We start from the raw sequence: 12427 nt of genomic DNA on the forward strand, positions 1-12427 counted from the left end.
AGGAGATCCCTGCGACAAGCCGAAAGAATCTGGAGACAGCACCCCTCGGCCGCTCACCTAAAACTTCTCTGCCAGGCCAGAAATACATACAACAAGAACATCCTCAACTCAAAAAAAGAGTTCTTCAGAAACGAACTAGGAAATGCCTAGAACAAACCACGCAAACTCTTCGAGTTGGTCAAACACCAATCGAACAAATTGGCCAAAACATCGAAAGAAAACCCCAAGTCTCTCATCACTTCCGATAAATTCTCCTAGTTTTTCGCAAACAAAATCAAAACCTTAGGTAACAAACTTAGTTCTGCCTCACTCTCGCTACCAAACTCTGCGCTTCCGCCTCCTCCCCTGTGCCTCTACAGGCCTCACCTAAGAATCAACCACACTGGACCGACTTCTCACTCTACGACGATGACTCTGTCAACAAAATCCTTTCCACCTTAAACCTGAACAACCATTTCAATAACCCGCTCCCCTCAAACTGTCTGGCGACCGCCACCCAATCCAGTGTTATTTTCTCAGATACGCTCAAAGAGATGCCATTTCCATGGCTAGGCCACCTGGAGGTTGTCATTCTAGGAGCAGGTCTGGAATAAGGATGGAGACTGTTGTAGCATGAGAAAATGGTCGACGCAGGAGATTTGCATTGATGGTCAAAAGGGCCAGACTGGAAACCCAAAGCAGTCCTGGCAAATGTTGTCAGACCAGCCCCATACGGTGCATAAAGAGCGAGCGAGGGGATTTTGAGGGGGTTCTCCCCCCAAGAAAATGTGGAGAAAAATGGCAATAATGGTGCATTCTGCAACACATTTTTCATTATATATTCAATTGTATTAGTAAAGGATGACCTTACATTGCACCAGGATCCAACATTTTTTGGAGGGCTCTTCAGTAATTGCCTTACTATCACCCTCCAACATAGCCTCTCATCTCACCAGAGCCCCTCTTTCAGATGTTTTTTATGTGTTTTATAGAGGCTCATAGCAGTCTGTGGTGTTGGAGTGCTTCACATCACACAGATACAGAGACAATAAATCATATGTGTGTAAATTATTTTATAGAAAATGTTCCATAAGACAAGGGGACTACAAGGTTTAGGATTCACATTTCATCTATACTGGTAAGCACTTTTTAAGTGTGCTTGGTGTGGAGAAGCACTTACTCAGAATTCAGTATGTAACACAGTGGTTAGGATTGACTTTACTAATAAGAATTTATTTCTACCCAAACAAACCATTTTTGACAACATTAGGATAATGAAAGACTGGGTACTAAAACAAACTTTCTATCCTGAACCAAGCAGTTTGCATACAGCTCTTTGATGGCAGTTCATAGTTCACTGTGCAAGATCACAATTGTAACTTATTAACATCACAGTGACAAAAGGATCTCTGTGACAAAAGCAGTAACCCACTAAGCAATGCACATAAAATACTGTTCTGTGATTTGCATGGTAGATGTTCTTTGCAGCAGGCATATTAGCCCTCTGTGCTACCTTAGATCAGTCAAAATTGCCACGAGACAAAACGTTGATCTCTTTCCACCAGGTACATTAACCACAGGGCTAACTTGACACTTTCAATTTTGCCTGGAAACTGCATTATATACAATGAACTTTGAAGCAGGTGTTTTTAGAACTGCTGCACTGCTTCAAATGGCCCCGTAACAAAACTGGCCCCACCCTTCCAGCCTCCCGGCGAAACACCCGATCCCTGGTACGGCCAGTCTGGCCTCGGAGGTCAACACAGGCTTTCACTGTCGGTGCAAATAGCAGGTCACAGTGGGGCTTCATGGTGACAGTCATTGTGGGCGGTCAATTCTCTGCACAAATATGTCACTTTGCAGCCACAAGGAGCCCAAAACGTATGTATCTTCACCTTTTCTTTAGTTGGAGTGCCCTCAGGTGACAGCCAAGAAGCCAAAACATGGGAGGACACAAATCCTTGTGAATATACATTACATGAAGAATTCAATAAATCTTTTATCTTACATATAAGAATCGTGGAAGCATATGAATTCAACATTACTGTAATCTCATAAACTGTGAATAACATTGCATGGAGCCTGTGCTCCATCAAGCCTTTTAAATGACATGCTCTCACCAAAGTGAATAACCATAAGTGCATCTCTCCCAAATATTTGTGATAGCATATTGTTGCAAGATTAAGCAAATAAATTAAAACACGTTTCAACGTTTTTTGATAACAAACAGCATTGAAGTAAATCACCAGTCCAAAATATTACACACATAAGAAAATGAATCCCTCACAATAATTAGATTCCCATTTTAGATGTGAAAGTGGGCAAGGTGTGGACAACAAGTTATGCTTGGGCCTTAATAATCAATCATATGTCCCTTCCAAAAATTATTTAGGAAAGTTTAAAGTCCAAGTTCCTTGATCCTGCGACCTTCATTGTATTTCAACCTCTTACCCTAAGAGTTCTCCTCAGAAATTGAGCTGGTGAAAATGCCTGTCTGTAGAGAAACAAAAGGGAAACTTCATAAGAATTTTAAATTGGATAGCTGGTGCTCTGTGTCACAAAAGCTATCTAGCTGTAACCAATACAATAACGACAACTCACTACTCCCTCTGTCAAATCCAATGAATCACCTGGCGTGGTCTTATATATAAGAAAAAAGATATATTGAATTCTTCATGTAATGCATGTTCACATTTTATTTGTGTGATATAGCAGGTGGTGACAGTCTGTATCTCTCAGAATAATTGTCTAAGCTGCGGGAGAGGCAACTTTGTAAAAGTGGTACTTTTAGAATTGTAACTTTAAATGAGACTTTACCACAAAAGGAGATTTTAATTTACAATTAATTCCAGTGGAAACAGCATTGCTCTATCTTGTCCCAAACTGAAGTTAGCAGTTATTAAGTGTATAAAAAAAACTCAGTATTAACTTACGGAGAGATAGCCATACAGTAGTGAGAAACAATTTTGGGACTTTTTCCCCGCCAGGACATGCGAAAGTTAAACACACATGTCCTACGGTGCAGAGTTTTAGTAGTTATACATTTTTTATTACAATTTTGAGCTTTTATTTCAGTAGCAGGTTGTGGGTTTAGAGGGGAATAGGGTGGGAAGTAATTTAATTATCATATTTTTTAAATATTTTTTATTTAAATTTTGCATTTTTAGTTCCGTAGCAGGTTGTATGTTTGTAGGGGAATAGGATGAGAAGTAATTAATTATATTACATTTATTGAATAATTTTTATTTATTAATATTTGTTTAATTGAGATGTTACAGAGTTAAGTGTGTAAATTATTTTTTATTAATTAATAAGTGGTTAATTCATTCTAATTAATTAATTGGTAAATAATTATGGTAATTGTGCAATAAATGTCAGATTTGTGTTATGGTGTTTATAATTGTAAAGGGTGGGAATTAATTTATTTTTATTTAAGAATTAGTTATTGGTTGTTAATTAATTTAATTACTAATTGGTTATTAATTTTGGGAATTTTTCTTATTAATTTTAGGTGTGTGTTGTGGTGTTTATGGGTGTAAATGGTGGAAAGTAATTTATTTTTAATTGAAGAATTCATAATTGGTTGTTAATTACATTTAATTAATTATTTATAAATAATTTGGGAAATTGTGTAATTAATTTTAGGTGTGTGTTGTGGTTTTTATAGGTGTAAAGGGTGGGGAGTAATTTATTTTTAATTGATGAATTAATAATTGGTTGTTAACTAATCTTAATGAATTAGTAATTAATTATGGTAATTGTGTAATTATTTCAGGTGAGTGTTGTTTTTATAGTAGTGAAGGGTGGGAAGTAATTTGTTGTGAAATAATTAATATATAGTTGTTAATGTTAAATATTTGAAATTTATTTTGGGTTATAGGTTATCTTTTTATGTGTTGTTTCTACTTTTAAAGGGGTAAGGTGGGTATTAAATACATTTTAAATATTTAATTGTTAGTTGTTAATAGTAATAGTTTTTAATTTTAAAATAAGTTTTAATTGTGTTTTATTATTTCATAGTTTAATTTAGGTGTGTGTTGTGGACATTATAGTGTTAAAGTTGTGTAGTCAATTAATTTTTATTAGTTTTTTTATTAATAATTTTTTTTAATTGATTATTATTTATATTAATTATGTAAAAACATTTAAATAAAAATTCTGAAGTGTTTTGTTATTGGTGTGGTGTTACAGGGTAGGAAATAAAATAATTACATTTATGTTTGTTTTAATTTTTTTGTTTGTAAATATTTTCTAGTTTAAAAGAATTATTTTATTGTAAATGTATTTATTATTTTATTTTATATAATATTTGTAGGTTTTTGTTATATGTTATTAATATAATACATTTTCTTTTTCTATGTTTAATATATACTTTTTTTAATTGTTTTTTTTCTTTCTTTTTTATTAAATATATATATATATTTTTTAGTGTTTGAGTGTGAATAGTATTTTTTTTCCTCCGGAATTCAACACTTTCCTTACTGTTGCATTTACTGGAGTGGGAATAGTAATTTTTAACCCTCCGCTATCCAGCACCTTCCCCCCTTTGGCACTCACTAGAGATGGTGTAGTAATTTTTACCCCTCCGCTATCCAGCACTTTCCCTACTTTTGCACTCACCTGAATGGAATAATATTTTTTACCCCTCTGCTATCCAGCACTTTCCCTACTCCTGCACTCACTGGAGTTGGAATAACAATTTTTACCCCTCCGCTATACAGCACTTTCCCCATTGTTGCACTGACCGGAGTGGGAATAGTAATTTTTATCTCTCCGCTATTCTGCACATTCCCTGCTGTTGGACTCACTGGAGTTGGAATAGAAATTTTGACCTTTCTGCTATCCAACACTTTCCCTACTGTTTCACTCTATGGAGTGGGAATAGTAATTTTTACCCCTCCGCTATCCAACACTTTCCCTACTTTTTCACTCATTGGAGTGGGAATACATTTTTTACCGCTCCTCTATCCAACACTTATCCAACTGTTGCATCCAGTGGAGTGGGAATACTAATTTGTACCTCTCCGCTATCCAACACTTATCCGATTGTTGCACTCAGTGGAGTGGAAATAGTAATTTATGCCCCTCCGCTATCCAGAGTGGGAATAGTAATGTTTACCATTCCGCTATCCAACACTTTCCCTACTGTGGAACTGTTTGGAGTGGGAATTGTAATTTTTACTCCTCCGCTATCCAACACTCTCCCTACTGTTGCACACACTGGAGTTGAAATAGTAAATTTTATTATTTTTCTATCCAACATTTTTCCTACAGTTGCACTGATTGTATAGGGCAATTTAAGTTTAAATATGTTTTCATAGTTTAATGTTTAAATTTTTTCTAGAATGTTTTTTTTTATTTTAAATTATTTATATATATATATATATATATATATATATATAAATTATTGTTTGTGTGTTTATTTTATTTAATTTAGTTTATTTGCAATATTTTGCAAAAATGATTATTACATTTAATTAATATTGTCAAAATGAATATACATTATTTTATTTTATATTTTTGTACCTACTTGTGTAGGTATGGTAGTCGATATTTTTGTGTTCTATATATTTTTTTCTGATATTTTTAGCATCGATGTTTTTGTCATCGATGTTCTATCAGTGAACCATGTCCTACTTTTTAAATACTATGCAGCTCACCCTATGAGCCTTTAAGGCCTACATTAGGGGTGACTTATATGTATTGAAAAGGAAGGTTCAGGCCTAGCAAAAGGTTTATCTTGCCATGTCAAAATGGCAGTTTAAAATTGCAGTACAGGCTGCTTTGGGAAGCCTGAGGCATGTTTTACAGTGCTACTTTAGTGGGAGGCACAATATGTGCTGCAGGCCACTTGTAGCATTAATTTAAACGACCTGGGTAACGGTAGAACCATTTACCAGGGACTTATAAATAAATGAAATGTGCCAGTTGGGTGCATGCCAATTTGATCAAGTTTAAAGACAAAACTTCACACAGTCACAATGCCAACTAAAACTAGTTCAGCCAAAAATGTAATGGCAAAATGTCTGGGGGAATACCACGCCTAGGATTTCAGTTCTAACAAACAATCCACACAGGAAAATCTGCACAAGACAAGATACAAAGTACAAATCATGAAGCCTCATTTTATAAGCTAGAAGTCCTCAAAGAAAGAAGAGAGGCATTGGTTAGTCAATCAAGTAAAAATATTCATTAAATGCATATGAATGTAAAATATTATTGACACCGGAAATTAAATCCTAATATCAATTAATCAATCAGGGTGTTATAAAGCGTGCAACTCACCAGTGAGGGTCTCAAGGTGCAGGGGGTAAGCAGCTCCGTTCAGACAAAGAGCCAGGTCTTGAGTGTATTCCTGAAGATGTTCAGGGATGGGGCACATCTGATTTCGATCGGGAGCTCGTTCCAGGTCATGGCAGCAATGTAGGAGAAGACTCTTCTACCTATTCGCCTCTGCGGATGCGTGGGGTTTCGGCGAGGGCGAGGTCGGTGGATCGGAAGTTTCTTTTAGATACGTATAAGGAGATTCTCTTGTTGAGGTATTGGGGTCTGGTGTTGTAGAGACATTTGTAGGAGTGGGTGAGTATCTTGAAGGTTACTCACTTCTCAACGGGGAGCCAGTGGATGTTCCGCAGGTGTTGGGTGATGTGTTTGTGTCGAGGGATGCAGAGGTCGAATCTGGCTGTGGTGTTCTGAATGGTCTGGAGTTTGCGGAGCAGAGACTTGTTGATCCTGGCATAGAGGTTGTTTCCATGGTCCAGTCTGCTTGTTATGAGTGCTTGGGTTACTGTCTTTCTTGATTCGGGGGGATCCATTTAAAGGTCTTTCGGAGGATGCAGAGGGTGTTGAAGCTTCTGGACGCAATGGCGGTAACCTGTTACGGCATGGGGAGGGAGGAGTCGAGTAAGATGCTGAGGTTTTGGGCGTGGTCCTTGGTGATGGGAGGGCTGCTGAAGGAGGTGGGCCACGAGTTGCTGTCCCATGCACAAGGGGAGGGTCCTATGATGAGGACCTCTGTCTTCTCCGAGTTGAGCTTCAGGCAGGATACAACATCCTTCATTACTGTATGCCGCGCCGTGGAGTCAGATGGTGAGTGTGCGGTGGAAGACGGTGTTGAACGGCACAGAGAGGTCAAGTAGGATCAGGGCCGTGGTGTGGCCATGGTCGAGGAGGGTGCGGATGTCATCTGTGGCGGTGAGTAGAGCCAGAACCGCTTATGGTCTGGAACAAGGGAAATGGAGAAGGTATTTATTATTGGATGGCTTTGTGTGGTCAAATAAATGTGATCTCATTATGATAGTTAGGTGGAACGCAAAGGCACCTGAGAGAAGGAAAAATGTGCAAGCCCTAGCTTTGTACCATTCCTCACTAGGAGGGTTCTGTTGTAACATTAACTTACTCACTTCAAGGAAATCTCCTGCAGTAGTGGAAAATCTATTCAAAAGATCCAAGTAAGCCCTTCCCTGTTCCGGGTAAGGGATGATGTGTTCTGTTCAGGCCAGCACCATCTGATGATCATTTATTCAACTTGTACCACAGGTGACAAGAAACACGTGATATGAGGGGTGCAAGGAACCAAAAGGACAGCAAAGGGGATCGGACATGATATGCTTTATTTCAAAGCATGCTTTATTTATGAACACGATCCTGGCCTGAAGACAGAGACTGGAAAAATTACAATACAACCAGGGGAAATAGTGTAGGAACAAGAACAAAAAGATAACAAAAAGATAAAGTAACAGATTGCAAGAGCGGAAAAAAGACAGAATGATCAAGTTATTCCAGTATGAGGAATGTCTTGATGATCTAAGTTATCATATTTCTCTGAAAAGGAGAAGTTGGCGGGGAAAGGTGCGTAGTGTCTCAGTAAATCAGTCAGATTTCCAGAGTCTTGGAATTTAGTGAGTGATTGCCTAGTCCTAGCGCTTTCGATTTTGTTTCCTTTACAGATTTCTATCAACTAAAATGTTCTTCCTTTCTGGTTGATCAATGTTAACTGTTCTCAAAGATTCATCAGATCCAAAACTAAATCGTTTAGTAGGAGCCTATGAATATGAAAGAGGGGTAGAAATAAGGGCTTTTCAGTGTAGTTTTAGAACCACCATGAGTGCTCTTTGGTAAATCAGGCAGAATGATGCTGGATTAGGAGTGAAGCCCAAGATAGACCCAGTAGACACAGTCTAACCTCAAAAGAATTTAGTAGCCTGATAAGGGATGTCCCTTTCAGAGTGTTTAGGCAGGATTAAATGTTTTTGAAATAAACATCCTCAGGTTTTTAGCATGATTTCAGTTGCGCTGTAAATTTCATGGACTCTTGTGGAAGGTCTTGTTTGAAAATATCTTCCTTGTTTTATTAGCGAGCAGGAATTACTGGGACAGATTCATACATAAACACATACACAAATAGACAGTATATCCTGCCCTTTACTTAGAGAAAGATGGACTTAAGTACAGACGTGCAAGATCGAGGCAAGGAAGGGGGTGAGGCTTGAGCATGGCAAGAGCCACTAATTAAATGCTTATTCTGTTTCTAAATGTGATATGAACTTTACTACATTAAAATTAGATGATAGACCATTATACTTGTCATCTCAATGGCCTGGGATATTCAAGACTGTGTAATTATTAACATGAATATTGCACAATATTTCCGTCTATCTATACTGTGTTTTTTGTTTTTCTCGTTCCGTTCCTGCTAAAATGTTTGTTTTTCATTTCATATCTTTATTTACTCAACTTTTTCACACTAGTATATACCTTAAACAGATTTCTGAGCTATGAGTTCTGCCTTTTTCTTTTGAAGAGTTAATGGGGCCATTCTGGACAACTATGTTGAAGATGTTGGCAACCGCACCTCGTTCTACTTCTTCTCAGTGAACACCATGATTAATTCCTTGTACAACTATGAAATTGATGGTTTTCGCCATATCCCACAATCTAAGGTAATAAAATAAATGTATAAGTGTTTTAATTCGACCTGTGGCACTGTATTTTTTAAAATCTCTTCATGCCCCTTTTATCTGTTTTTCGGTTGCTATCTTCTTGTGGGTCTGTATGAGAAAGAGAAAGGTGCAAAGCTGTTTGATGTTATAATTGGTGTAAGCAAGAACTATAAGTACTTATATTAAGTGATCCCGGTTCATGTGGTATTCAAAGCCCATCTTGATTTTAAATGATTTTAAATGATCCTAATTATCTTTTGTACTAGTTTATTTTATGGGGTTTTAATTCAAATGGTGATTTTTATGATCTGTTTAAAGAGACCGAATAAAGATTTTATTGACTTGAATTGACCTGTGAGCAAGACAAGTGGTGCTTCGACACTGTGGAAGTAATGTTTTCTCCGCTCTTGTCTCACTGCTGAGATTTGCAGTAGGTCAACAACTCTACCATTAGTCACGTTGTGACAGGACAGGGGCTTGGCAGCAGTTTTGAGGTTGCTGTGTTGATTTTGAAGATGCTGGTGTGTAAGTCTATGACTTTTTTAAGGTGGGCTACAGATGTCAGCTGAAGACCAAAGATGGCTGCCAGGTACAGTGCTGAAGTGGATGATTTCAAAATTGTTAGTAGAAATGAGCCCGTGGCTGAGTAGGAACGTGATAGGGCAGCACCCCTGTTTTGTTTTTTTGTTGCATTAAAGTTGTGCAAAGAGATCAGAATTTCTCTGTGTGAGCTGCTGGTGACTACTAAAACAGAAGACCTACTGAAATATAATGGTTATTCAGTGTTTGTCATCAGCTAAGTTCTATTTTTCGTTGTATTAAATGCTTTTCATTTCATTCCAGTATTATACCCAGAGTTATAGACTAAACCACTCATTCACAAACTAGATCATATAGGGTCGTGCAATTCATTTAGGAAAGAAATATGCTTAGGTTTAAAGAGCCAATACATTTACAATCACAATTCCGTTTCAGATGTTACAATAATAAATAACATTGGAATAAGGATTTAAAATATTACCCCAGGTGATATTCTTATCAATATTGTGAAAAACACCATCTGCAAACATTTTTAAGATTATGGGTATGAGTCGTCTTTCAGGGAAGTTGAATGTCACACCTTCCACAGATGGTTCGTTTTCTAGATATTTTCTTTACCCCGCGAAACTGCTGTCAAAATAATAACCCTGAAAATAAATGAAATATACTTGTCAAATCAAAATGTTTCCCCTCAAAATATTGGCCACTTACTCGACCTCACCCCAAATTTACATCACACCCATCCGACCCCACACATAGTTAAGTGGTATTCCAAAATATTAGATACCCAAAAATGTACCTGAATTAGAGTTCCCACATTTTCTGCATTGGAGATGGTGGTAAAGCTCAATTTCAGGAGGAAATGCGTGCTTGATTTAAGGCACCTCCAAAAGCATCAAAAATCAGAAAATACAATTTCAATAAATAAATGGGCTTATTCAATAATTGAGTTCTAGATGAATAGACAAAATTGAACCGCTCTATTACAGAATTAAGAGTCAATCCCATAAATGATCTTAGTGTAAGGCTATACCGAGAATGCAAAAATGTGAAATTATTTCAAGTCCCACGTGGGTAGCAAAATCAAGAGAGTAACAGACAGCATTCCTAGCAGAACAGGAACATGTTCTCTGGCAGTCCCCCAAATCGAGGCGAGGATTTTTATACATTATTTTCCCACACGAATTTACAGAATCTGCAGACTTATGGTATTGTGAGCAAATCTAACATTTTGTCAGCAAATTAGAGCACATGAAAAATAAATGTCATATTTTCTTGTCTGAACTGGGGTGGTGTGGAGTGCAAAAAAAAGATGGATTTAGGCCCATATCTCTGTACTGGGGTGATGTATGACATTGTTCTGCATTCTGTCCATCAACTGTTGTTTTTGCATTTGTCACCCCGAGTGGGATGGGTATGCTCAGGCGTGAGTCCCGTGCTCTCCACGCCACCGGAGTCAAGCTATCCTGGCTGAAGATGGCTGATAGCCAGAAACCGGTCCTAGGATGCTTGATTCCGCTCCACGGAAGACATGGCTAGGCAGTTCGGGCTGGACTGTTCCCATGAGGCACAGGGTCAAGGCTGATTTGCATATGGTCATGTCTGAACTGGAGTGGTGTGGAGTGCAAAAAAACGATGGATTTAGGCCCAGATCTCTGTACTGGGGTGAATGTATGACATTGTTCTGCATTCTGTCCATTAACCGTTGCTTTTGCATTTGTCACCCCGAGTGGGATGGATATGCTCAGATATGAGTCCCCTGATCTCCACGCCACTGGAGTCAAGCTATCCTGGCTGAAGACGGCTGATAGCCAGAAACTGGTCCTAGGATGCTTGATTCCGGTCCAGGGAAGACATGGCTTGGCAGTTCGGGCTGGACTGTTCCCATGAGGCACAGGGTCAAGGCTGATTTGCATAGGGTCATGTCTGAACTGGGGTGGTGTGGAGTGCAAAACAACGATTGATTTAGGCCCAGATCTCTGTACTGGGGTGATGTATGACATTGTTCTGCATTCTGTCCATCAACTGTTGTTTTTGCATTTGTCACCCCGAGTGGGACGGGTATGCTCAGACGTGAGTCCCGTGCTCTCCACGCCACCGGAGTCAAGCTATCCTGGCTGAAGACGGCTGATAGCCAGAAACCGGTCCTAGGATGCTTGATTCCGCTCCACGGAAGACATGGCTAGGCAGTTCGGGCTGGACTGTTCCCTCGAGGCACAGAGTCAAGGCTGATTTGCATATGGTCATGTCTGAACTGGAGTGGTGTGGAGTGCAGAAAAACGATGGATTTAGGCCCAGATCTCTGTACTGGGGTGAATGTATGACATTGTTCTGCATTCTGTCCATCAACTGTTGCTTTTGCATTTGTCACCCCGAGTGGGATGGATATGCTCAGACGTGAGTCCCCTGCTCTCCACGCCACTGGAGTCAAGCTATCCTGGCTGAAGATGGCTGATAGCCAGAAACCGGTCCTAGGATGCTTGATTCCGCTCCACGGAAGACATTGCTAGGCAGTCCGGGCTGGACTGTTCCCATGAGGCACAGGGTCAAGGCTGATTTGCATATGGTCATGTCTGAACTGGAGTGGTGTGGAGTGCAAAAAAACGATGGATTTAGGCCCAGATCTCTGTACTGGGGTGAATGTATGACATTGTTCTTCATTCTGTCCATCAACTGTTGCTTTTGCATTTGTCACCCCGAGTGGGATGGATATGCTCAGACGTGAGATCTCTGCTCTCCACGCCACTGGAGTCAAGCTATCCTGGCTGAAGACAGCTGATAGCCAGAAACTGGTCCTAGGATGCTTGATTCCGTTCCAGGGAAGACATGGCTTGGCAGTTTGGGCTGGACTGTTCCCATGAGGCACATAGTCAAGGCTGATTTGCATAGGGTCATGTCTGAACTGGGGTGGTGTGGAGTGCAAAAAAACGATGGATTTAGACCCAGATCTCTGTACTGGGGTGAAT

General features: G+C 39.1%; 1 protein-coding gene across 1 annotated transcript in view; it reads left to right on the forward strand.

Annotated features, from left to right (window-relative positions):
- LOC147702407 (uncharacterized) overlaps positions 1-12427 on the forward strand; it is a 281334-nt gene that overhangs the window by 203468 nt on the left and 65439 nt on the right. Inside the window, exon 5 of the mRNA XM_086928790.1 lies at positions 8783-8921. Coding sequence (XP_086784916.1) covers positions 8783-8921 — 139 coding nt within the window. The remainder of the gene's footprint in view (positions 1-8782; positions 8922-12427) is intronic.

This window comes from Lissotriton vulgaris, chromosome 7 (genome assembly GCF_964263255.1).
Source record: "Lissotriton vulgaris chromosome 7, aLisVul1.2, whole genome shotgun sequence".
In the NCBI taxonomy this organism is placed as follows: Eukaryota; Metazoa; Chordata; class Amphibia; order Caudata; family Salamandridae; genus Lissotriton; species Lissotriton vulgaris.